The sequence below is a fragment of the Euphorbia lathyris genome, chromosome 2 (genome assembly GCF_963576675.1).
Source record: "Euphorbia lathyris chromosome 2, ddEupLath1.1, whole genome shotgun sequence".
Classification (NCBI taxonomy): Eukaryota; Viridiplantae; Streptophyta; class Magnoliopsida; order Malpighiales; family Euphorbiaceae; genus Euphorbia; species Euphorbia lathyris.
In genome coordinates this window covers 24,104,125-24,131,918 of record NC_088911.1, presented here as the reverse complement: position 1 = coordinate 24,131,918, position 27,794 = coordinate 24,104,125, and the positions used below count along the sequence as shown (strand labels likewise).

Sequence of the window (27,794 nt, the reverse complement as noted above, 5' to 3'; positions counted from 1 at the left end):
TTCAATTCGGAATAGAATTCCCAATTATTATCTTATTATATATCTAATATATGTAGGATAATAATAAATAACCTAATTGGATAATAATAGGAGTATATTAATCTAATTAAAACTCCTAACTTAATTATCTCTTAATTAATTTAATTCGTATTCCTAATCAAATTAGGATTAATAGAATTAAAATAATTCCTTATTTATTATATATAAATTCCGGCCCCCTCTATTTAAATGGGCCTTACTGGGCTCAATTGGGCTTCCATCAATTAATAACATCCATCTCTCTTTTAGTTCCAAGTCTTATGTGTGATCCATTAGGTTCTTACTACTTCTGGCCGTATGCAACTATTAAATTAATTTCTTCAAGAATTATATTTAATCTTTGCATAACGGAATGATGTACTGAGTATGTTATTGGCAAGTCTGTAATCATTCCCCCAGAGTCCGTTAAGAAGACAGGTTGATTCTGTCGTTAACCCTTCCGTATTAGTTACAGTATAATTCGATCCTTTATCAACTACATCCTTGAATTGAATCTTATGACTATGGGTGATGTCAAGTCACATATAGCGAGACGTTCGTTTTACTTATACAGGCCGAGTCAACTCAAATAGATAGGTTAAGTGAAATCTGTATTTCTTACTCTTAAGCTATCACCTTGCAAGGATTTAGAGTCGAGTCTTCCACAAGCGATCCTTGGATGTATCTCCCATTAATCGGAAGTGATAAATGCTCAATCCAATGTATCACTACCCTGACATTACCTCCTGTGACACCCAACCTTTGCCGTTCACACCCCAGAGTCATCTCTGTTAAGGATCGCGGGACAGCAGGATCAAAGTCTCACATTCAGTAATTCAGGATGACCAATTAACATTCCTTTGAGTCTGAGGATTAGTTATACCACTACAAAAAAAACCCTTTTTGTGACCAAAAAATTCGTCATAATATGTCCATATTTCGTCACAACATACTTACGGTGACAAAAAAATTCGTCATAAGCTTCGTAGCAATAAGCTCGTCTCGAGAAGTTTCTTGTGACGAAATTATTGTTTGTCTCGTTTTGCAATATTATATTGTGACAAAATTCTGTTTGTCATGTTTACATTGTATGTTGTGACTAATAATTTGTCAAAAAAAACATTACATTTAGTTGCTAGAAGTCTATATTAGTCACAAAAAGTGAGAAAATTTGACAAATATTAGATACTTATTGTGACGAAATAAATTAACGTGACTAAGTATATTTGTCACAATTAATTGATTACTATATTGTGACGAATGTAGTATTTGTTACAATTATTGGGAAGAGTCTCGCCTTCAGGTAGAGCATCCTTAAACAACTCTAAGTTCAAATTGAATGACTTGATGGTAGAATTAGTCATTATCTTATTATGCATCAACCGCAATATAAACGACAATGTGGAGTACTTTATACATCCTGGGTATAATTCCCGTTGAGCATCACTAACCAATCTAGTGAAGTTGTTATGTATGACATCAGTTTCAACATTATTATGACTATTCGACCCTTCTCCTATATGAGGATCTAGTATGTTGGCTCTCTGTATATCATCCAACATTATTGGAATATCATCGTTCATTCCATCCAAATCATCATTATCATTTATTTCATAACTTTGATATATGTTAGTCTGGATAAAAGGCTCGCCATGATGTATCCATTGAGTATAATCAATGGTCATTCCATGCCTAAGCAAATCATATCTCACCTCAACTACCTTCTTCAAATAACAATTATTGCAGTTTTGACATGGGCAACGAATTCTACCAATAGAGTCAATGTGAGAGCTAGCAATATCTATAAATTCTTGAACGCCTTTAATATATAACGGATCAAGTCTATTTTTAATTTGTATCCAACTTTTATCCATCTGTTAACATAGGTAGCCAAAAGAACGCAATCAGAAATAAATGAGACAGGAACTTGCATATTTCATTCTCCAATTTTAAGGCTAAACGTTATATAAGCTAAAGTTGCTAAAATATTTGATCAGGAAAACACGTGTAACCAAGATAACTAATATATAAGGAAACACATACCTTATTTCGCTGAAAAAACAAAGTATTTGCTGAATGATTGCTATAAGGTCACTGTTGGATTGTGTTCCCTGGAGGTACTTTTGGCGGCTAATTTTTGTCCTTTTACAAGCAACAAACACATTCTTAATACATGGCAGCCAATAAGATATTTACAAACAAATAAAAAAGAATGAAATAGCAGCACATATGGTGAACTGCTATATATACTTGTTCAACTAATTAAGACACTGATAGAAAAATACATGTAACTGAACCAATAGCATATATGATTAAGGCTAAGGTGGAAACAAACAACATTAACTTGTAAAAAATTATATTTTTAACCGTGCATTGATTTCCTTTATTTTAACACCTCATATGTAAACAACGAAACAAGTGAGTAGTTACAAATATAATTCATACTGATGTATTTTATTGAATCCATTCCTTGCAAATGATATGTACATATTTCGAAAAATACTTAAATTCTCTACAAGTTAAAATCTAAAATAAAAAAGCATCATGATGGAGAAGAGTACAATACAAAGTATCCCATATCAACATTTTGTTTAAGCAAATGATATGTACTGAATATTAATTATGTTCCACTTAACAAATGATATGTACTCAATATTAATTTTGTCCTTTAAATATGTATGACCTTTTTCATAAAAAGCATGTGACTCTTGTTACCAACTTACCAATCACGTAACATGCTTTGGTTTGATGTGTTTTCTCTTATTCAATGTTACTCGTAAAAATAACGGGATTAGGTGTAAAAATACCCTTAACTTTTGCAATCAGGAATAATTTTATCCTTAACGTCTAAAATGGTGCAATTTTACCACTAACGTCTAAAATGATGCAATTTTACCACTAACGTTTAAAATGGTGCAATTTTACCCATAACGTTTGAAATGGTGCAACTTTACCTCTAACGTCTAAAATGATGCAAGTTTACCCCTAACGTCTAAAATGTTATAATTTTACCCCTAACGTTTATTAATAGAGAGAAAAACTAGTACTTTTTCTTTTGTTTTTCTTGTGGGAGAGGAATAAATTAAAGAAAGGCTTTGAACTCTTTCTTCTTCCTTCTTGTTGCTTTCATATAGTACAAAATTGAGCATGACAAAGAGGATATTGGTTTTATAATTGTGCCTTTTCCTGCTCGGTGGCATTTTATGTTGTTTAATTTGTTCATCACCACACTCATTTTTAAGGTTCCATTTTTATTGTTTTTCTGTACTGTAGGTTCACATTTCATATTATATCAACTTGTAACATTTTAATTAGTTTAATTGGTATTGTCTTCTTATTTCCTATTTTCATTTCTTTTTCATAGAAATTGCTCCCTTATTGTAATTTTACTGCCTAAGCTCAGCTCGAAGACTGCTCCCTTCTGCTCAAACTTGTTCTACAACCATTATTATTCCTACTTACTAACACAACTTTTTTTTAATGATTTCATTACCTTTTGATATATATCTATTTTAATTTAGATTAGGCATGGGGTTTAGACTTGGCTAATTGCTCTCCTATTCAAAACAATGGTGTGTGTTATCAACCAAACACACTTCTCTCACATGCACCTTATGCTCTCAACAACTATTACTAGTAAAGTGGGAATTCTAATATTGCTTGCAATTTTGGAGGAACCGGTACTCTTACTAAATATAACCCTATTATGTACTTTATTTTCACCAAATCAAATCAAATGGCTTATTTTGTTTTTGGATGCAAAATTAAAACAATAGAAGTTAAAAAAAGAGGGATGTTTGTTCAAAATCTGGGATTGCTGTGTCTCTGTGCTACTTAGTCTGCTGCTAAATTTGGGAAACTATACTCACTAGGGGGCTAATCTATTAAGGGCTTGCTAAAGAACACACCTCATGAAATCATATATAAACAAAACACACCACTTGCAACATATAATAGGCAGCAACTATCCCTTCTACTATAACCAAAGACCCTAAATAGCTAAATTCATTGTAAAATAGAAAATTTCATAACACCTAAAAGCACACAATAAAAGTTTTCAAATCAATAATAAGTTGCAGAATCTCAAATAGATCCAATAAGCAGTTCTTTGGATGAAGTAACATTAAGATATTGGAGACTCTTAGAAGATCTTTGAAAAGTAGTGGTTAATTATACCCAAATTTATTGATGATAATAAAACCATAATCCTTTCAATTAAACTGTTTAATATGATTTAAGTTATCAACCCAAACCCAAATCACTAACTTCCCAGGAAATAGCAGAGTGAAGCAAAGGCATGGCAGAAAAGGAGATGCCTTCAATAAGGAAAACCTAATAATTATCTTTGGGTAAAAATTAAATTGTTCAATGGAAAGGAAATAGAAGCACAAAAGAAACAAAATAATGGACAAAACTGACCTGCACAAGAAATAAAAAGCACAGTGAAGGAAAGCCATGGCGGAGAAGGTGGTGAGTTCGATCCCAAATATCAGTATCGCACAAAAGAGAAAAACTTGTGTTTCTTTTTCTTTTATAGGTAATTGAAAAAACCAATAGCTAAAAAGAATAGAACATCCCCGCAACTAAAGGGATGGACCAAATCAGCCTCTCTTTAATTATTCATAGCATGAATAAGGACAAAAAAGAAGTATATGGAAAGTATAAACAATTACAGTAATGAACAATTAAGAAGTATAAACAAGTAGAAAGTACCATAAATTTGGAAAAGAGAGATGCAAGTAGAAAGTACCTGGTTCAAAAATGTGGAAAAGAGAGAGAAGCGTAGAAGATGATAAAAAGGAAAGGTATTTGATGTACCGTTTAGGGTTTAGAGATAATCTTTTAGTAATTAGTTGATTTAATTAAAAAATTATAAAATTAGAGAAGATAACCAAGAGTCCAAAAAATTGGCGCCAAAATATGCCAAAATATCCCTCCAAATTATTTCATTTATTATGGAGACAAAATAGTGTTTTGTCACAACAAAATCATTTTGTTATGACAAACAATGGTCATAACAAATATTTAATTGTAATTTCAAAATCTATTGTGGCAAATACCATTTGTTGCCCTAATTATCAATATTGTGACAAAACTCAAAATTGCAGAAGTATGTTATTGTAACAAAACTATTAGTCATAATAAAATAGCTTTTTGCGACAAAATAATTGTCTCCACATGTGCTTAATTTCGCACCAAATTTTCCCGGCATATATATTACTACAAACTATTGTGACAAATCAAATTTGGTCACAATATATATTCGTATAGTGACAAAACTTTGTCAAAATAAGTATTTTATCACAATCTCATGTAGCTTGTTTATCTATTGTGACAAATATTTTATTTTGTCATAATAACCATGTTTATTGTGACCAACTTATTTTGGTTACAATAAAATTAGTCACAATAACATGAATTTTTTGTAGTGTACCTATTAATACCAATGAGATGAACATGTGACAAGGATGAATCTATCCATCCTGTTATCTCAAATCGGATCCCCAATCCTAATGAACAACGTTTCATCGAATCTATGTAACTGTCCAGATATCTGTATATATGAAGCTTGTGAGATCAGCTTTCTGTCGGACAGAAGACATTGTTACATACAAGTCTCAACAGTGATATATCAATCCTAAACATATCACTTGACTTGGGTGGTTTTAAGTTTATTAGTTTATTATAAAGTTTTGTCTCACTTCATGCTTGTATGAACACTTTATAATCACTTTAAACAAACTTACGGATTTCCTTTTATTAGACTTTATTCAGTGCTTAAAAGGGATTGCCTTTATATAGTTATAAAACATATATCTCATTAAAACAAATGATATAAAGAACAATTCATTTACATTAAGTTTGTATCCTAGAACAATTGTCTATAGGACACCAAAACCCCAACATGGTGATCTTGTTAATTTCCCTACTATCCATACATATCCTCCAAGAACCACCATTTTTCAGAGTAAGCAACATCACAACTACATAAGGGCTCATGCTTTCCCTAACATACCCCATCTCAACTAGCTCATTCATATTCACCTTAATAATCTTACTCTTATAAGGGCTCATCTGATAGTGAGGATGACTATGTAAACTAGCCCCGGGTACCAATTCAATGTGATGTTGAATGTCCCTCAAGGGTGATCACCCATCTAGAAGTTCTTTGTTGAAAAGATCTCGATACTCCTCTAGTATAGAACTCACTTCAATGGGTAACTCCTACTCTTCTTCATCCTTCCTACTACTAGCTTTCACCATCACAACATACATTAGGTGGCTCTCTTCATATTCCTCCATAAAGAACTGATGGGTGGGACACACAATAAGGGCAACATTCTTCTTCTTTCTAGGTTCCCCCAACATAGAAGTGAGAATGTACTTCACCCCATCTTTCACGAACTTGTAAGTGATACGCCTTCCTATATGTGTAGCATCCATATCATATTTCCAAGGCCTCCCAACAACATATATCACGCATCCATATCTACCATACCATAATAGAGTTCATCTTTATAATCCCCAATAGTAATGGGTACTTTGCATCTTTGGTTGACTCTAAGTTCTCCCACATTATATGGGCTAGGTTGTGCTTCAACGGTCAACCCAAATCTCTTCACGATGGCTTGGTTAATGATTTTCTATTGGATCCCACTATCAATTCCCACCTTGCATTAAACACATTGTTTGGAACAATTGGTGCCTTTGATCCTTTTTAACTCGATTGGACACAAGCAATCTCCTCACAACATGCACGATATGGTATCCTCTAACTCCTTATCATCTTCATCATCAAGAGGTTCATAATAGACACCTACTCGCTTGTACACTTTTGATAAGAGCTATAGATATATTCTTAATAATCCGGTGGTAAAAACCTCTCTCTCAATATTGCTCTCATCTGTGGCCAAGATCGAATTGGATTCCATTCCCCCTCTTCTCCGATCCTACCCAAGTTGATCCCACCAAATCGAGGCTCCTCCCTTAAAACGGTAGGCAACCAATTCTATGGCCCAAGATCCTCGTATATTAGAAGAACCTCTCCACTTCCAATAACCAATCAATAACCCCTTTAATATCTAAATCTCCCCGAATGCGGGCAAATCCACCTTCAACTTAAAAAGCATCATCCATATCAAAGTTTGCCTAGGTGGATTCCTCACATTCTCATTCCCATCCTAAGATTCATCTCCACAAAACCCACATCTTTATTCCCTCTATGCTCATTATTCCCATACACATCATCATCATCATAAGCATCATCATCAAACTCATCAACTAGCATAAATTTAGGTCCCTTTACCTCTTGATGTCTTGGACCTCTAGGGTTTAGGTATGATTGAAATGGATTCCTCCTAGGTGGAGGTGGTGGTGCTGGTACAAGGCATTCCTCTTCCCTTCTTGGATTGCCTCTCAAGGCTTGTTGAATCATACATTGGACTTATACACTCATTTGCTCCTTAATTTGCTCAGCTAAAGCTCCCACTTCTAGCCTCCAATATTCAAGCTTCTTATCATATGCCTCTATTTGTTCTTGAGATATTCTAGATTGAAACATGCTAAAGAAGTTTCGAGTTAGGAAATGATTGACTCTCATACCAACTGATATAGATAAAAATGTTGAAGATGAAATTGAAGGTTTTAATTTTAAACCAACAAAGAGGATACAATTTCTCAAGCTAAATTTGAAGGAGAAGAACCCCCAAATGGGTAAAAACCCTAGCCTCCATTGGAGATTTGTATATTACAGTAAAACCTTTATATAGGAATACACTTGGTACCGGGCTATTTGTATAACAATTGGGATGTTATTACTAAATAGAGTTTGGTAATAGAGGTTATTACCAAGTTGGGACCGAGTTGTTTTATAACAAAATAGAAGTTATTCCTATATAGAGTATTCTTATATAGAAGTTTTACTGTAGATTGAAAAAAGATGCATACAACTTAAAATTTAGGTTTATATACTCTCAAAATTCTAGGAAAGAAAAAATATAAACCCCTACGAACAAATTACTTTAAGATAGTTTAGGGCAAAAAAGGACTAGTTACAACTCAATGGTAAACTAATAAACTGAGTGACAGAAGTTATAATTAAACAGTGACACAATTATCAATAGGAGGCAGTTTGAGCAAAAAGGTAAAGTCTGTTTTATGTCAGCGACATGCCGTGTCACCAACCTCTCATGTTGTGCGATTTAAATTTGAAAAGGCATAGATTTTACTTCTCCTCCACACGATGTGTCGCCCTATTTTTCTTTCACATGTCGTGTCTGAAACTTCCGAGATACTCCTAATGGGCTTGATGCCCTCATTATGTTGTAAAGAAAGTTTGATGAATAAAGTTGATTATTATTTTCATTAATTTTAAAGATAAGGTATAAAACACTTTTTAATATTTAATTTTATCCCTAATATTTTAAATAATTCAATTATACCTTTTACGTTTTTACAAATTGGATTAATTGATTTTAATTATATTAAATATTCCACAAGCTTTTATTAGGCATAATACATCACCTGCTCCCTGAATTTGTTCAAAATAGTAGATTGACTCCCTGAATTTTACAAGTGTCTCACCAGTTTCTTAAATTTGCTTATTTCGTATCACCGGCTCCCTAAATTTGTCCATAAAAATATATTAGCTCTTTGAACTTTGCAAGTGTCTCACCAACTCCCAAACTTGCTTATTCTGTACAAAAATCGTAATACTAATCATCCATTCAATCTCTCAAACCTGCAACACTAACTGTTATAATAAATTGAAAGGTAGGAGAAACGAAAAAAAAAACTACATATTGAATAGATGAAGATGTATTTTTAAGATTTAGGTTTAATAAGCTTTTGTATTTAGTTGTTATAAAATAAGCAAGTTTAGGGCGTTGATGAGACACTTATAAAGTTGGGGGAACTAATCTACTTTTATGGACAAGTTTAGGGAGCTGGTGATACGAAATAAGCAAGTTTAAGAAGCTGGTGAGACACGTGCAAAGTTTAAATAGCCAAACTATTATTCTAAGACAAGATCAGCTGACAATGTATTAGGCTTTCTGTTAATTCCAACCTAAACGATTGGATTTGAGACCATGAAACACACTAAAGTCACTCAAGTGAACATTGGTTGTGTTTTTGTCCATTTTCCAGATTTTTTCAAAATTTGAAAAAGAAATAAAAATGAAAATAAAAATAAAAATAAAGACAGTCGCTTTAAGAAAACAAAGAAAAGTAGGAAAAATGTAATAAGTAGAGAAAAGAATATCAGGGTGAGGCCGAGTCTCTTTTAAGCCACAAAGAAGATTCGCTTCAAAGTTCCACGTGTCAGGCTCCTAACCATGAGATCATCAAGTGGTGGTCTCTCGAAGCCAGCATGGCACTTGTTCAAAAATATCAAGGAGTACAATCCCCTAATGGCCCAACACGTGTCGAATAGAAGGACCGCATCACAAAATATGATACATACCTGAGACCTCACCAACCAAATGAAAAATCAAAAACAGTGGTTGAAATGGTGCCACCTCATCGTCACATCCATAGGCCAATGGCGTTCCACCTTTTGATCAACCTCCGATAACAGTGAGAAAATCTCGCGTCACAAAAGTCTTCTCTCCGTAGGCGTCTAGATATTTTCCGCAGTTTCCACGGTCCTCATCTAAAGTTGCCCATTTTGCTTTCTCTCTCTCTTTTCTACTCAGCAGACTTTCAGATATTTTATTTTTATCCTGTTAAAGATGAGGTTAAGTTTCATTTAATCTTTTAGGCAAAAAAAAAAAAAAAAAATCTCTGATTGCTTGATCTTATACTGCTGCTACTGTGTAGCAAATTTGCTACTAATTTTACCAAACTGGTGATATTTCTTACTTTTTCTGTTTGATCTGTGGTTTTTGTTCGATTTCTTTTCACTATTAGAGTGTTTGAGAATGGGTGAGGTGGTGAGATCCGGTGGAGGCCGGATGGAGGCGGATGTGGTGATGGGGAAAGAGGAGCCAGGAAATAATGAGCAAAGGAGAGGAACAGATGACAAGAACGGCTCATCGGAGGTAGTCCGATGGGAGAAATTTCTTCCGAGGATGGTTCTTAGAGTTCTTTTAGTTGAAGCGGATGATTCTACTCGCCATATTATCTCTGCGCTTCTTCGAAAATGCAGTTACAAAGGTCAGTTTCTTTAACTTCTATCTGCTTTTTGGCTCTCTTCATTTCTGATTTAAAGTATTCATGGTTCTTTAGGAAAATCTGCTCCTTACTTGGCTTAGGATCTTACTTTTTGTGGCAAGTGGTTGATGTTTTTGATTTATCAGGCGATTTTTATTTTTCAAAAGTATGTTTATATATAAAAATTTATTATTCTTCGTAAGCAAAATACAATGTTTTTCATTGCGGTTTGTAAATTTTCGGTGGTTGTGCTCTTTTTATTTTGGATCTCTTGTGGGCGGTGATGTCATTTTATTCTGTGACCAAACTTAATTAGTTTTGCTGCATCCGGCCATGTGAACTTCTTTATTTAGACCATTGACTTATGTTGAAAATTTCTTGAGTTTAATTTTGTCAGTTACTCCAATTTTGGTGTTCATATTCCTTATAGCACATGCTGTGGGCTCCTTAGACTAAATCGGATCATTTTTGTAAGTCCTGGCTTGAATCAATCCAATATGCAGTTGTGCTAACTTTTGGTGGCTAAATCCGTTAGATTTAGCTTAGTTTCTCAGTTTGCCTTCACCTTCGATGTAATTGAATTGGGTTGTTATCATGCCAATTTTAGGTTTAGTTGTGTGTAGTTGGTTGAATTAAGATATGTTCTTCCTGTTCTTGACTAAAAAATATTTTCCAGTTTATAGAAGTCTGCTAACTGTGTACAAATTATTAAATTGGGTTTTACTTAATAAAATCTGTCCATCGAAATAGGTAACCTGGTGAATATAAGGTATTTCACCTGTTAGCTTCTTATCCACCTACAGACTCGCTCACCACCTGTGTGATCTACTTGATCAATAAGGCTTCGTTTATGTTTATTGCATTGCAGTAGAAGATATTTACTTTTTCATTTGATTTCTAGTCTGAAGCTTCTTCCTCTGTTTTTTTTAGTTAGTTTCCCATGCTTACATGTAGTCATTTTCTTCTTTCTGATTGCAGTTTCTGCTGTTCCTGATGGATTAATGGCATGGGAGACCTTAAAGGGTGGACCCCATAACATAGATCTCATATTAACAGAAGTCGAGTTGCCATCAATATCAGGATATGCACTGCTTACACTGGTCATGGAGGATGATATTTGCAAAAAGATTCCGGTTATAAGTATGTTGTTGCAAACAAATTGTTCTAGTTTGTCTTCATAATATTGAACTTTGTTTTGTTGAGGAACTGAACATGTTCGCATTTGCTTTTCACTTGTGTTTTTACAGTGATGTCCTCGCAGGATTCAATTAGCACGGTTTTGAAGTGCATGTTAAAAGGCGCAGCTGATTTTCTTATTAAGCCTGTGAGGAGAAATGAGCTGAAGAACCTGTGGCAGCATGTTTGGAGAAGGCTAACTGTAGGTTTTGCGTTCCTGTGCATTTTTCCATATCTTAAGTTTTCTTGTTTAAAAATTGTACTAACCATATGTACTTTCTTAAATACTTCATCAGTTAAATGCTGGGCATAATCCTCAAGATTCACCCAATGCACAAGGTAAAATTGAAGCCGGCTCGGAGAACAATTCAACAAGTGATCACTCAAGTGATTGTGCAACTTCTTCACGTAAAAGAAAGGAACGCAGTGATGAAGGAAGCGATTTCCAAGTAAGGATTACTTGTAAGATTATAAACAAATTGTGCATAGAAAATCTTTATTGCAGGTGCTGTTTTGTACATCAATTCTTAAATTCCTGTCTCAGCTGAATGTGATACAGATAGGCAGGAAATTAATGTTCCCTAGACTACAGTGATTCGTTGTTATCTTCTAGTCTTTAGCCCGTGTCTTTTGAATTAAAATTGTGTTTTAATCTTTATCCCATGTCTTGTGAATTGATCGTTATCTTCTATTCATCATCTCATTCTTTTTGGCTTACTTGTCACACAATCTACATGCAAGTAAGCGAGTGTTAGATGTATCAATAGCCATAAAAAATGGATGACTGAAGCCACGTAATTGTAGAAGTGAATTTTCATTTCAGATTAGGATAGCTTCAGGAAGTTTTACACTGAAACTGCATGCTTTGCCACCACTTTTGCTACATTATTTTGGGACCTGAGAGTGCTAATGCAAATTATGCATGTTCTTCACAGATGGAGTGTAGGATTGGTTCAAATCCAAGTAACACTGAAAAAGAGACATACAAAGAAGGTCTCATATCGGATGAAAAGCCAGTTATTCCTGATACCAAATCTAGAGGTATGTGTTCTCTTATTTCTTTTACATATTCTTTGATGAGAAAAATGTACTTTTTCTTCTGCTGCCATTTAACAACAGGCATCTTGAATTTTGCTTGTCGCAGATTGGTCAACCAGATTGGAATCAGTGGGTGCATCACACAATGAGGATCATAATCCAGCAGCTCTGGAACTGGGTGAAGAATTTACTTGCAACAAGATAAGAATTCAAGATGAAAATGTGAAGCCAGAAAATAATAGAGAAAATGTTATCAGCTCTCATGGTCCCAACAGTGAACTGGTCCAATCTTCTGGTGGAGTTATTGATCTGATAGGTACATTTGTTGATGGCCCAAAGTGCACATATGGACATCTGAATATGCATGATGGTATAAACAAGTTAGAATTTACTCCACAACTAGAACTTTCTCTTACAAGATTTAATCTCACCGACTCCAACAATCAAGAGGTTGAGGGATGGCATGCACTAAACCATTCTAATGCCTCAGCTTTTTCATGGTGAGTTTGTTGTAGTAACATCTTTCTGCTTCTGAAATTTAGATACTGAAGAATTGATGATATTTAAGACAAACTTTTCTCTGTGAAATTCATAAGCAAGAGAGTCATTGGTATTCAGTTTTCTCATTGCATTTCTCATCTGTCAAATTCTTTTTATTTTTGGGCTTCATGGTGCTTATTCAATTTTTTTTTCACACCAATAATAGATTAGGCTCATAGATAATATGGAAGTAACAGTAATGGTGCTGGGGATAGTGGATTTAATGGTAGAGGTGACTGGTTTGGTGTAGGTGACAGATTATCAAGGGGTATATGCTCCACATTTACAGCCTCCAGAAATGCATAGCATCCTCACAATCTTAATATTTGTAATCCACAGTGTATTTACACGCCTTTGAATTTTGCCCGACTGAATCAGAATTGATTTTTGTGTTTCTTTAGTGTGCGTGAAAATTTTGATTTATGATCTACCTTCTCCCAGAAAACTGAACTTGGAACATGATCTTTTTTTTTTTTCCATTTAATACTATATGTTGAAAAGTTCCTCTGAGTTTGTGATTAATCATTGGATTTTTCTGCAGGTATAACAATAAGACATTGCAACCTCTTTTCCCAATTGAAACCAGTAAATCCACCGAGTTCAAGGAAAACGTAAGCAAGTCTCTGAAGCAGTCATCTGATGCAGTTTGTCAAAATGCTAATGGTGATCCTCAAGAAAGTGGTGCCAATTTGAATGGCAGTCAGGAAAGTGAGACCACTCTAGTCATTGGTCAATCTGCAGAAGCTCAACTAGCGTACCAAAATAATCAGAAGCTGATTCCTGTCTCAGGAGTAAGGCTTGACGATACCTGTAACGAATATATCCATGATACTCCTCCTGCATGTCATGCACAAACCGTTTTACCAGAAAGATGGAGTCCCAAACCTGCCAGCGAACAAGAAGATTCTCCATTTTCTATTAGTACATCAATTCATCCAAATCCTGAAACTCAAAACCATGAAAACAAGGTTGATGAAACCGCCATCAACTCTGCAAGCCAAAATATGCATCAGCATAACAATGTGGAAGTTGTGGAGGAAGTAAGACACGACTCACCTGCTTCTTGTTATAGTAGGAGCAGTAGCATGTCTAACAGTGTCGCAGATCACAATAATAGCAGCGCTTATGGAAGCTTTAGCGGTAGAAGTGATGGAAATGCTAGTTTTGCAGCAACATCAGAGAAGGCAAATGTCCCCGAGAGCTTGAATGATAGTGGTCGTCCCTTTGTTCGAGATGGATTCAGAGGGATGGATGCTCATCGATCCAGCCAAAGAGAAGCAGCTTTAACCAAGTTCCGATTGAAGCGAAAAGATCGATGCTATGAGAAAAAGGTATAATAGCCATATAGCATGTCACATATATTCAAATGGATGGAGACTTTTATTAATAATTATTTCATATGCAAATGTTGATGTTGATGTGCTCACAAGCCTCTACTTCTTACGGGAAGCGTAAAATGGTTTAAGTTCTGCTGATTCTAATGATGTTGATCATTCGTTGAATGACATGGACATGTTTTTGAATGCAGGTTCGATACCAGAGCCGGAAAAGGCTAGCAGAACAGCGGCCCCGGGTGAAAGGCCAATTTGTTCGTCAAGTGCAAAATGATGCCTTAATTGCTGATGCTAATGAATGACATATGAAATATATATATGAGTTCAACTAGTGTAGTGTCTGTGAGAGTGGTGAACATATGTTTGCGAGATTCTTTAGTGAGGACTCCTATGGGCTATACTATATCTGTAAGTAAGTTTGGGGTGTACCTAAAGAAGGTATCCCTTGTAACTATGTAGCTGCTTCAACTGTTGGTTAATTTGTTTGCTTGCTAAATAGAAGACTGACTCATAGTTTTTGGAAGAGTAGAATGCTCATCCATGATTTGAATTAAATAGAGTAAAAGCTTTGAATCTTGTATTAGATGACCTCTGGATAACAGCACCCATCCCATGCTTATCTTCTTCCTGCATCTACATTGCATTTCATCGTACCATGGACTCGGTTTTGACCAAAGAGCAAGCCTCGCCACAGGAACAGTAGCAGAAGCGTGGGAATGAGCTTGCAACTTTTCCAATCATCGAGGAAACAGGCAGCAGCAGCAGAAATAGTTACCCCATTCCATACTGATTATTATGTTGCAGCCAAACACACAGCACAACCGTAGCTGACCCCACTCTGTTACTTAATTTCGAAGCACAGAAAGAACAACTGTAACTCCTCAAAATCACCAGACGGGTAGTCGAGACCATGGACTAACCAGCAATCGAGAGCAAGCAGGCAACAGATGAATAAATGCCAATTATGTTCCACGTCTCCCGTTACATAAAATGCAACACATCGGAACATTCACTCTTTTATAAAGAGCCAAGGGGAAGGCATTTGGAACAAAGTTTCCAAAAGAAGGATTTAATCTTATGTAGCAAATTCAAATCCCGTTTGCCTTCAAAACTAAACTTTTTGAGCATTCTTAAATTTGTATTCAACTTCTTAACATGATAATAAGATTAAGGGGTTCTTTGTTTATATGGTCCAGAAGTATTTTTGGTTGTTTAGCTTCAAACAGTTTGTAGAGGGGTATTTGATTAGGATTTGAAAATTCCTGTTGAAAATAATAGTTGTTAAGCTCTCAGCAAGGTAAATAACAGGTAACGAGGCAGAACCCAATAAAAGAAGAAGCATTTGTAAAAGCAGATTGCAGCCACCTCATTTTTTCCCATGAACAATAAAACGATTTCTTCTCCTCTCGTCATATATATATCCGAAAGTTCTAAATATTACATACCTAGTTTTAAATCCGAAAGTTCAACTTATAGTCATTATTATTATTATTTATAAATATAACTTTCAGTCGGTCCAATTCCTCCCGTACTCTGCCTGAGTTATGTAGATGTACCATCTGGACAAAAGAGAAATTGAATTGCTGTGTAAAAACGCAGCAAGCAATGATTTTGATCCCAGACTTTAAAAGACTAAAAAGTCCAGATCATATTTGAGAATATTCTGCAAATAGAGGAGGACTTCCAGTCTAAAACCCCCGATCATACACAGATATCACTCCCTTCGCTAACACGTGAGCTAAGTGATTCGCTGACCCACCGAAAAAATTGGTCTTATAATTTCCTATATCTCTTAATAGAGATTGACCCTCACCTATCATAACATCAAGAACTGAGTTACTGTCAGAATTCGCTCTAGCATTTAGGAATCCAGTTCAATCATAATAACCTACCAATCTTTATCTTTGATCCAACTTAGAGCTTCTCGACACAAGTTGGCACGTTAATTGTGTTGGGAAATTAACTATTAATTTAAAACAATTAAATAAAAAGGGAATTAGTGTAAAATCCTAATTAATAAGGGATTATATTTGAAATTTGTAAGGAATTGATTTTGTAATTTATAATTATAAATAAATAAATAAATAAATAAATTGATGGAAGTTGACCACCGAATTTGGTGGTCAACTGAACAATTAATTGTGCCAGCACTAGTGCTGGCACAATTAATGAGAGAAGGTGATCCTTGGCTAAGCCAAGGATCCTTAAATTCAAAGAACACAATTGAGAATAAGGGAAAAAAGGAAAAATGTGAGGGAGTTGAGAGCTTTGAGAGAGGGGCAAATATAATGTTTGTATTTGCTTGTGAGTTTTGAGAGTTTATTTTAGAGGGTAGTTTAATTATTTTGGAAAAAGATAAAAATAGTAAAGATAATTATTTTGGGTATTTTTGGGAAACACTCGAGTGCTACTATTTTTGTTTTATCTCATTGTAACTCTAGAAAGTTTCTAGAGAACACCCTCTTGTAAACCTCATAAATTCAATAAAATTGTTTTATCACTTCCGCTGAATTATCGCAGTCAGAAAATTTTCCAACAGTGGTATCAGAGCTATGGTTCAATATAGCGTCACCCACCAAATCAATTGGGCGTGAGAAAATGGAGAAAATGAGCAAGCAGTTGAGGGAAGGACTGCTGGCATGGGGAAGTCCAAATGTTTCGTGTAAGAAGTTTGGGCGCGTGCAATGGAATTGCAGAAATAAGAGAAAAGAAAGTGTCAATGTGACAGATCATGTTGACGAAAAAGAATTTGCTTAATTTGGAGAGAAGTGCTCCAATAGGTGTAGGTTGATGAGAAGTGCATCAACAAATTGATTCGGTGAGAAGTGCACCGAGAAGTTGTTTGCGGAGAGAAGTGCTGCGGTGATGATGGGAAAGTACATCATTGATTCGGTGAGAAGTGCACCGAGAAGTTGTTTGCGGAGAGAAGTGCTCCGTTTACAAGGTGGTGATGGGAAAGTACATCATATATATATTAAAAGAAAAAAAATGAAGATTTTAAATTAATAGTAAGGGAAAGATTGTTGGGAAATTAACTATTAATTTAAAACAATTAAATAAAAAGGGAATTAGTGTAAAGTCCTAATTAATAAGGGGTTATATTTGAAATTTGTAAGGGATTGATTTTGTAATTTATAATTATAAAATAAATAAATAAATAAATAAATTGATGGAAGTTGACCACCGAATTTGGTGGTCAACTGAACAATTAATTGTGCCAGCAACTAGTGCTGGCACAATTAATGAGAGAAGGTGATCCTTGGCTTTATAAAAGCCAGGGATACTTAAATTCAAAGAACACAGTTGAGAATAAGGGAAAAAAGGAAAAATGCGAGGGAGTTGAGAGCTTTGAGAGAGGGGCAAATATAATATTTGTATTTGCTTGTGAGTTTTGAGAGTTTATTTTAGAGGGTAGTTTAATTATTTTGGGAAAAGATAAAAATAGTAAAGATAATTATTTTGGGTATTTTTGGGAAACACCCGAGTGCTACTATTTTTGTTTTATCTCATTGTAACTCTAGAAAGTTTCTAGAGAACACCCTCTTGTAAACCTCATAAATTCAATAAAATTGTTTTATCACTTCCGCTGAATTATCGCAATCAGACAATTTCCCAACAAATTGCCCATTCCCAGCAGCAATGAATCTTCCTTCGGAATCTTGGGCAACAAAGTCGTACCCAGCAAAGCCTAAAGTTTGGAAGATTGTGCACGTTGAGTTTCATGAAACTTGGGGCGACACTGACCATCGAACCTCACTTTCAGTCGGGCGAATTCCTCCCGCACTCTGCCTGAGCTATGCAGACTTCCATCTGGACAAAAGAAAGATTGAATTAATGTGTAAAAACCATGGTGGTCAAAACCGGACTGGTCAAATAACCGGAAGACCCAAGGGTTAAAGGGTTAGAAGTTCAACGGAATTTTAACCGGAGTCCAATTGGTGTTTAAAAGATTATGTGAAAATTTTATTTTATTCACATTTAACATTATAACATAATACAATGTTAATAAAAATTATACTAATAATAATAATTCTTTAATATTATGATATTTGGAGATATCAAATTAATAAATTTAATATGATAAGACTCTAATGGTGAGTGGGTGTATGAAGATGAGGAGATTCAGAATTTGGCCCTGAGATCTGTTTAAAGAGGAGCCTGTTCATCATGAGGAGATTCAGGATGCCTTTCACCCTATCTCCCTGAAGGAAATTGACCAAGCCATTTTTAGTATTGGGGCTACTAAAGCTCCTGGGATTGATGGTCTGCCTGCTGGTTTTTACCATAAGCACTGGGAGGTCGTTAAGGAAGGTATCTATAATTTTATCATAGGTGTTTTTAATGGTTCTCAGGATATAGAGCTGGTTAATAGAACCCTTCTGGTTCTGATTCCCAAAATTGAGAAACCTACTTCCTTTTTGCATATGAGACCTATCAGTCTTTGTAATGTTCTTTATAAAACTGTTACAAAGATTGTGGCCAATAGAATCCGTTGCATTCTTCCTGAGATCATTTGTCAGAATCAGGGTAGTTTTGTGCCTGGTAGACAAATGATGGATAATGTGGTGATTGCCCAAGAGATGGTCCACACTATGAAGATCAAGAAGGGGAAGAAAGGCATTGTTGCTCTTAAGTTGGATTTGGAGAAGGCCTATGATCGGATCAACTGGAGTTTCATGATGGAGAGCCTAGAGAGAGCTAGGATCCCTGACAGTTGGAGAAGGTTAATCAAGGTTTGTATCTCTTCTCCTGTTTTTCAGGTTTTGATTAATGGGGATATGTCGAAAGAGTTTTCGCTGGGCCGGGGTATCCGTCAGGGTGACCCTATGAGCCCTTTCCTCTTCGTTATTGCTATGGAGAGGTTGTCTCATCTGATTCAAGATGCTATTGATAATGGGAGTTTCCATCCTGTGGCTATCAATAGTTTCTGTCCCCAGGTGACTCACTTATTCTTTGCAGATGATGTCCTAATCTTTTTGGAAGGTAATGAGGAGCAGTTGAGTATTATTATGGATATTCTTGACTGTTTCTGTTCGGCCTCTGGGCAAAAACTTAATGTCCAGAAATCTAGGATGATGTGCTCTAAAAACATGAACCATAGAGTCTGTAAAAGGTTAAGTGATCTGTCGGGTATTCCTCTGACTGGCTCCCTCGGGAAGTATCTGGGGATTCCCCTCCACATTGAGAGAGTGTCTAAAGGGTCTTTTAAAGATACTTTGGATAAAGCTAATATGAAGTGTGCAACGTGGAAAGCCAAGACTCTCTCTCTTGCTGGTCGTCTTACGTTAATTCAATCGGTTAACTGTGCGACTCCCAATCACACTATGTAGGCTTGTAAGCTTCCGGAGCCTGTGCTGAAAGATCTTGATAAAATTAACCGTAGGTTCCTGTGGGGGGAAGCTGAGGAGGGGAAGAAGATCCATCTTGTGCCCTGGAGTGAGGTTTTCCAGCCTAAAGATTCTGGAGGTTTGGGTATTAGGAAAGCTAAAGACAATAATAAAGTCTTATTAATGAAGCTCATGTGGCGAATGTGGCAGAATCCTTCTGCTCTGTGGATCCGGCTCCTTTGCGGGAAGTACCAGAAGGATAAGGTGTCTGGGGGGCCTAAGGAAAGAGTGGTTAATTGTTCATTTCTTTGGAAAGGCATTAGTGCAGTGTTCGCAAAATTTTGTTCTGGGATTGGGTGGAATGTGGGTAATGGCAGGTCCATCAGGTTCTGGAAGGATATTTGGGTTGGTGAGAAGCCTTTATTGGAAGTTTGTATTTCCTTGCCTCCGGTGGACGTTCAAGACTGGAGGATTGCTGATGTTGTGAACTCCGAGGGCGAGTGGATTTGGGATAAGTTTGATTCTTATCTCAGTCTGGATTTACTCCTGTCTATTAGAGGTATTCACATTAGTAATTGTTAAGCCCAAAATATACCTAAAATATCATATATAAATACGTTAAATTTACATTAAAATCATGCTAATTATATTCATTTGGAATACTTTTACGTCTTTATTTACTTCTTTGATGCAAGGTACCTAAATATTTGGTAAAATCCAAATAGGAGCGAAAACGGAGCTAAAACGGAGCTAAAATGGAGGAAAAACCTTAAAAACGTACCGAGAATGCATATCAGCCAGAAGAACGCTCGAGGAGGACAAAAAACAGTCGAACGCCAGGGAGGAAAACTCTCTGTCGCGACTGAGATTCTCAAAATCTCAATCGCGACTTACGGAGGCCAGACCGGGGGAAAACAACGTATTCAAGCTCGCCCCTATACCCCCTGTCGCGACTGAGATTTTCAGAATCTCAGTCGCGACAGCAAGTCTTCCTGCACACAAAACACATGTTTAATTCAGAAAAACGCGTCTGTTCGTTCGGATAAAAGCAACCCTTCACTAGCAGACACGACCCGTCATTTACAACCCTTCACCAACTATAAATAAGTGATCCATTTCAGAAATCAAGGTTGGTTAAGTTGGAAAAGTTAGAGAAATTAGAGAAGAAAGTTGTTATGTTGAGTTTCTGATTCAGGAAAGAATCAGAAAGTTAGATTTCATTTCTGTAAGCAATCGTGTTGTACACGAATTGTATTTAGATTAGTTATAAACACAGTATTAGTTTAGTTTTCATTCTGATAGTGGACGGGACCAGTCTCTATTCCAAAGATCCAGCGAGAAGAATTGACGGCTGAAGCGCATATGGTTTGACGAGCCTACGAAGTTTGAGAGAAAGATTGACGACCCGGATCTCAAAGTCTTCGTTACAATGCTATCCAAATTTCTACTTCTCTGTTAACTTGTGAAAATTCACATTTCAATTAATGATATACTTATTTATTCAATATATTCTTACTGTTGTTATTTTGATATTGTTCTGACAAAATGATTTTCAAAATGATATATTGGTGTTTTTATTAAAACGTTCTATTCCATCTTATTCTTATAAGAACTTTGTTGAACACTTAACAAATTTAGTTTTTATGGATGACATGATCGCTGATCGCGGCTTATCAGAAGTAAAACACTAGTTTGATTAAGGTAGGAATCGTCTCTACGCTAGAGGGATTTCTATGGTTCGAAGCCATTTAATTGAGTAAATTATTATATTGTTACATGTCCATAATCTCACAAAGTTAAAGTTGTTTACTTTGCTTTATGAAAATAAGATCTATTTCATTCCGATTACGGAAGTATCTGTTTTGTAATCAAAATTCCAAGCGGAATTGTTCTCTAAACTCGATATAATCTTTCTATCTAATCCTAATTTACCAAAACCTATTCCATCAACTAAACGTATTTCTTTTATTAAACCTAAACACGTGATTAAACCGAATTAAATAAAGTTTTAGTTAAAAAACGTTCCCTGTGGGTTCGATATCTTTTATTACTACAAGCGTATACCGTGAACTTGCAGAAATCGCTCAACAAGTTTTTGGCGCCGTTGCCGGGGAACGCCAAAATTTTTGACAAAATTTTAAATTTTTCGAGTTTTATTTCGTATCTAGGTTTAAACATATTTATTCTAACTTTTATAATTTAAAAGTTTTCCTATACTAATTTATTTATTTATCAAATTCTGTTTTGTAGGTAGTTTCGGTTCGTGCAAGATTTCAGGTTCATGCGCAGTTCTCGAAATTCAGGCATTGCACCAGACCCTATAGACCAAGAAATTGAGAAAACCATTAGGAAGAACAAGAAAAATAAGAAAAACAAAAATAAGACCCCAGTAAAAACACATACCGAGCCAGAAAAAATGGCAGACCCACCAACACTTATGGAATACGCTAGGCCAGGTGTGGCCGGTGTAACCAATAGTATCGTTAGACCCAGAATCACCGCAAACCAATTTGAAATTAAGCCAGCTTTGCTTAATATGTTGCAAAATAATGTAACATTTTACGGGTTACCTAACGAAACTCCTAACACCCATTTAACAAATTTCCTAGAAATTTGTGACACATAAAAAATTCCAGATGTGACTGCAGAAGCAATCAAACTTCGCCTCTTTCCTTTCACTTTGAAGGATAGAGCCAAAGAATGGTTAACTTCTATGCCAGCCGCAACTTTTGCCACTTGGGAACAATTAGCCCAAGCGTTTTTATCTAAATATTTTCCTTTAGCAAAAACCGCAAGAGTCATAAAGGAGTTAACATCTTTTTCTCAAAATGATAATGAGACCCTTTATGAAACTTGGGAACGTTTTAAAGAACTTCAATGTTTATGCCCACACCACCAATTACCCGCTGAACTTTTAATGCAAACATTTTACAATGGACTGAATCCTACAACTAGGGGTTCATTAGATGCTATGTCGGGGGGGCTATTTATGAAGAAAACATCAGCCCAAGCGAGAGAACTTTTGGAGGAAATGGCAATCAACAGCAGTATGTGGCCCGCGGAACGTGGACATATGCCGGTGGCAAAACCATCATCCTCAACCTCATCGTCAGTTAAAGGTATAGTTGAACTTGATCCAGTCGCGATGCTACAAGCCCAATTTTCTGCTTTATCGCATAAAATTGACAAATTTATGGCACCATGCGATACCAATGGTAATCCAATCCAAACGGATGTGGATTACGAAAATATGAGTGAGATTGAACAGGTAAATTTTTTCCAAGGGCAAAACCAAACTAATAATCCTTATTCTAATACTTATAATTCTGGATGGAGGAATCATCCTAACTTTAATTGGAAAGATAACAGTAACAATAATATTAGTGCTAATCAAAATCGTACCACTAATTATCAAAATCAGTCAAGAGATACGATTAGCACTTTATCTTCTAAAATCGACAAGTTTATAGATGCTATCAGTGGAAAAATAAGTAATCACGACGATGGTTTTAAACGGATCGAAAATAAATTCGATCAGCTTATTAAAAACCACTCATCTAGCATCCATAATTTGGAGATTCAAATTGGTCAACTTGCTAAATCAATTCCATCCCGAAAAGAGGGAAGTCTTCCCAGCCATACGGAAGAAAATCCGAAAGAGCAGGTGAAAGCTATTACTCTTCGTTCAGGAAAAAATTATCAAGGGCCTGAAATGCCCAAAGATGCAACATTATCAGGAAATGATTTACCGAAGTCCAAAGAAGATATCTTAAACACAAATATTTCACCATTTGACACAGGTACTAAAACTTTTGTACCCAAACCACCTTTTCCGCACAAAGTCCGAAATAAGGACTATGATAAACAACTTCTAACGTTTTTGGATAAACTTAAAAATTTGCATATCAATTTGACATTTATGGATGCAATAACACAAATTCCTAACTATGGTAAGTTTTTAAAGGATTTGATTTCAAAGAAAATCAGTTGGGAAGGAATTTCATCCATTTCATTAACTGAAGACTGTAGTTCAATAGTATCAAGTAATTTGCCCACTAAACTCAAAGATCCCGGATGTTTTACTATTCCGTGTAAATTGGGAGATATTGAATTCCCAAGTTGTCTTTGTGATTTAGGAGCAAGTATAAACTTAATGCCATTGTCTATTTTTAACAAGTTAGGTTTAGAAGAAGATATCAAACGTACCAATATGGTTTTGCAATTAGCGGATCAAACCACTAAAAGGCCGTATGGTATAATTGAAGATGTTTTAGTCAAAGTCGATAAATTTATTTTTCCTACCGATTTTGTTATATTAGACTTTGCATATGATGTAAATTGTCCTTTAATTTTTGGCAGACCGTTTATGAACACGGGACGCGCTCTAGTAGATGTGTCGGAAGGGAAGGTAGTTTTAAGGATAGGAGAAGATAAGGTCGAGTTTAACATGAACAAAGCGATGAAATACCCTATGGAGGAATTCGCTTGTATGAAACTTGATTTAGTCGAGGAATGTGTCAATGATGTAATTCAAAGTGAAGAAATAATTGAACCTATAGTAGACGAGGAATTAGATGATAAGGACCCAGAGCCTTTGATTAGAGAAGATGGACCAGTTCCGCCTTCGATTGTAACACCCCCTAAATTAGAACTTAAAGAGTTACCCAGTCATTTGAGGTACGCTTTCTTAGGCGAAGGCGATTCTCTACCTATAATTATTTCTAACAAATTAACAAGCGATCAAGAAGAAAAATTGAAAGATGTTGTTAGAAATAGGATAGGAAGTATGGGATGGCAAATTTCAGACTTAAAAGGAATTAATCCTAGTATAGTAATGCATAGAATTCACTTAAAAGAAGATAAGCCACCTAAAGCGGATAGGCAAAGACGCTTAAATCCGAACATCAAGGAAGTAGTCAAAAATGAGATTACTAAACTTTTAGACAATGGAATCATTTATCCGATCTCGGATAGTGAATGGGTTAGTCCAATCCATTGTGTACCTAAAAAGGGAGGCATAACTGTTGTAAGAAATGGTGAAGGTGAACTGATACCTACACGAACCACCACCGGTTGGAGGGTTTGTATAGACTATAGGAACCTAAACAAAGCAACCAGGAAAGATCATTTTCCTCTACCTTTCATTGATCAAATGATCGAAAGGATAGCCGGTCATGCATTTTACTGTTTTCTAGACGGTTATTCCGGATTCTTTCAAATTTACATTTACCCGGATGACCAAGACAAAACAACCTTCACATGTCCTTACGGAACATTTGCATATAGGAGAATGCCTTTTGGTCTATGTAATGCACCAGCAACTTTTCAACGATGTATGACAGCAATATTTAATGACTTCATTGAAGACATAATGGAAGTTTTCATGGATGATTTTTCAGTTTATGGAGATTCTTTCAATGCATGTTTACAGAAGTTAGATAAAGTATTGTCTAGATGTGAGGAAACGAATTTAGTTTTAAATTGGGAAAAATGTCATTTCATGGTAGATGAAGGAATTGTTTTAGGTCATAAAATTTCTGAAAAAGGTTTAGAAGTGGACAGAGCAAAGACTTCAGTTATAGAAAAATTACCCCCACCAACCACTGTTAAGGGAGTAAGATCATTTTTAGGTCATGCAGGTTTTTATAGACGGTTTATAAAGAACTTTTCTATAATTTTCAAACCACTTACTAATTTGCTTATGAAGGATTCAACTTTTGATTTTAATAAAGATTGTTTACAAGCTTTCAATACTTTGAAAACGGCTTTAGTCAGTACACCAATAATATCAAAACCCGATTGGAATCTACCTTTCGAAATTATGTGTGATGCGAGTGACTTAGCTGTAGGATGTGTATTAGGTCAAAGGAAGGATAAGAAACTTCATGTTATATACTATGCGAGTCACACTTTGTCCGGTGCACAGCTAAATTACACCACAACTGAAAAAGAAATGTTAGCAGTAGTTTTTGCATGTGATAAGTTCCGATCTTATTTGTTAGGATCTAAAGTTATTATTTATACTGATCATGCAGCTTTACGATATTTATTTGCTAAGAAAGATGCAAAACCACGTCTTATTAGATGGGTTTTACTATTGCAAGAATTTGACATTGAGATTAAAGACAAAAAGGGAGTTGAAAACCTGGTCGCCGATCATCTGTCAAGACTTGAGGATGAAAACGGTCCCATCGGTGAAACATCAGGCATTCGAGATGATTTCCCCGATGAACATCTCATGCAATTACAAAGTGTCATAACTCCATGGTATGCAGATATAGCCAATTACTTAGCTGCACATGTTGTGCCAGATGGATTGACTTACCAGCAAAAGAAGAAATTCTTTTCAGAAGTTAAGAAATATTTTTGGGAAGATCCATTCTTGTTCAAAACATGCGGCGATGGAATATTTAGGAGATGTGTTAGTGAGTTTGAACATGAGTCTATAATGATAGAATGTCATGCTAGCGCTTACGGAGGACATAATAGCGTAAGCAAAACAACAGCTAGAATACTTGAATGCGGATTCTTTTGGCCTACTCTGTTTAAAGATGTCCGTTCATTTATTCTCCGCTGTGATAAATGTCAAAGAACGGGGAATATAGGAAGGAGAGATGAGATGCCTCTTATGAACATATTGGAAGTTGAAATCTTCGACGTATGGGGAATTGATTTCATGGGTCCTTTTCCTCTTTCTTTTGGCAAAAATTATATATTAGTAGCCGTAGATTATGTTTCAAAGTGGGTTGAAGCAATTGCAACCCCGACAAATGATTCTAAAGTAGTTGTTAAGTTTTTAAATTCAATATTCTGTCGATTTGGAGTTCCTAGAGTTATGGTAAGCGACGGTGGTACCCATTTCGTAAATAGAGCTTTTGAGTCACTTATGAAAAAATATAGAGTACACCATCGTATCTCTACACCGTACCATCCTCAAACGAATGGTCAAGCAGAAATTTCAAATAGAGAACTCAAATGGATACTTGAGAAAACAGTTTCGTCTTCTAGAAGAGACTGGGCACATAAACTTGACGATGCATTATGGGCATACCGTACTGCATTTAAAACACCTATCGGGATGACACATTATAGATTAGTCTATGGTAAAGCTTGTCATTTGCCGGTTGAATTAGAACATAAAGCATATTGGGCTATAAAAACCCTTAATTATGATTTGCAGAGCGCAGGGAAAAAGCGTTTGTTTGACTTAAACGAGTTGAATGAATTATGCTATTTGTCCTACAAAAATGCGAGCATTTATAAGGAGAAAATTAAAAAGTGGCATGATGCCAAAATCAAAATTAAAAACTTTAATATTGGAGATAAGGTCTTACTTTTTAATTCTAGATTAAAATTATTTCCAGGTAAGCTAAAATCTAGATGGGCTGGACCATTTTTGGTTGTTCAAACATTTGATTACGGAACATTGGAGCTAGAAAAGTCTAATGGCGACCGATTTAAGGTCAATGGTAATCGTTGCAAAATTTATTTCGACGGAGCTCCTATTCAAGCAATTGAATCCGTGGATAAATTTTATAAAAATAAATTTCTTTGATTTTTATGTTTTTAATTTATAGCTTTTCTTATTTTCATTCTTTTTCTTTTTAATTTATTGTTTTCTTTTTAATTTATTTACTTTAATTTTTATTTTTATATATTTATCATTAAGTACAAATGAGTTTTATTCACATTAAAATTTTAATTTAGTCATGTTATGAAATTTTCATTAAGTGTTAAGTGTTATTGAGAAATTATATATGCAGAAATCTCAGTTGAGATTTTCTATGTTCCAGGATTTGGAAATCTCAGTTGAGATTCCGAAAATCTCAGTTGAGAAATTTTCTGTCTTTTTACATTTGAAATAACTGTAAGTGATTACAGTCTTCTTTCTTTAAAATTTTCTGTCAGTTAAATCGAAGAGGTATCACTTTGACACCTATTTGTTTCTAACAGACATAACCTTTCACTTATAGTTCTTATATATTCCTGTAGGATCAGACTTCTTCCATTTCACTTCATCTTTCTACATTTCTTTCTCAAGTTCTCAAATCCTACAGACTTCATTTTTCTTTTCTATCACAAACATGACTAAGTCTTTGAAGAACATTCAAAAACAAAATTCTTCTCGAAAGGAGAAAGTTGATATCTCCGATAGATATGGAGCATGGTTTCCCATTTATAACCATGACGAGGGGAAACGTTTTATGCA

At 35.4% G+C, this 27,794-nt stretch overlaps 1 protein-coding gene, 1 long non-coding RNA gene and 1 other non-coding gene across 3 annotated transcripts; 1 reads left to right on the top strand and 2 right to left on the bottom strand.

Moving 5' to 3' along the window:
- Positions 1 to 1,178: 1,178 nt before the first annotated feature.
- LOC136220397 (uncharacterized) lies at positions 1,179 to 4,504 on the bottom strand. Its single transcript, XR_010684516.1, has 3 exons — positions 4,438 to 4,504; positions 2,062 to 2,160; positions 1,179 to 1,892 (listed from the first exon to the last, which is right to left on the bottom strand). It is a non-coding gene; the product is annotated as an uncharacterized lncRNA (long non-coding RNA).
- A 5,072-nt stretch (positions 4,505 to 9,576) lies between these two features.
- LOC136217361 (two-component response regulator-like APRR5) lies at positions 9,577 to 14,841 on the top strand. The gene is made up of 9 exons (XM_066003963.1): positions 9,577 to 9,754; positions 9,928 to 10,173; positions 11,149 to 11,310; positions 11,418 to 11,548; positions 11,643 to 11,795; positions 12,282 to 12,387; positions 12,491 to 12,884; positions 13,466 to 14,255; positions 14,453 to 14,841. The coding sequence occupies exons 2-9, from the start codon at positions 9,939 to 9,941 to the stop codon at positions 14,558 to 14,560; spliced, it is 2,079 nt and encodes a 692-aa protein (XP_065860035.1). The 5' UTR covers positions 9,577 to 9,754; positions 9,928 to 9,938; the 3' UTR covers positions 14,561 to 14,841.
- A 7,538-nt stretch (positions 14,842 to 22,379) lies between these two features.
- Positions 22,380 to 22,486, bottom strand: LOC136221015 (small nucleolar RNA R71). The gene has a single exon (XR_010684808.1). It is a non-coding gene; the product is annotated as a small nucleolar RNA R71 (small nucleolar RNA).
- Between the last annotated feature and the right edge of the window lie 5,308 nt (positions 22,487 to 27,794).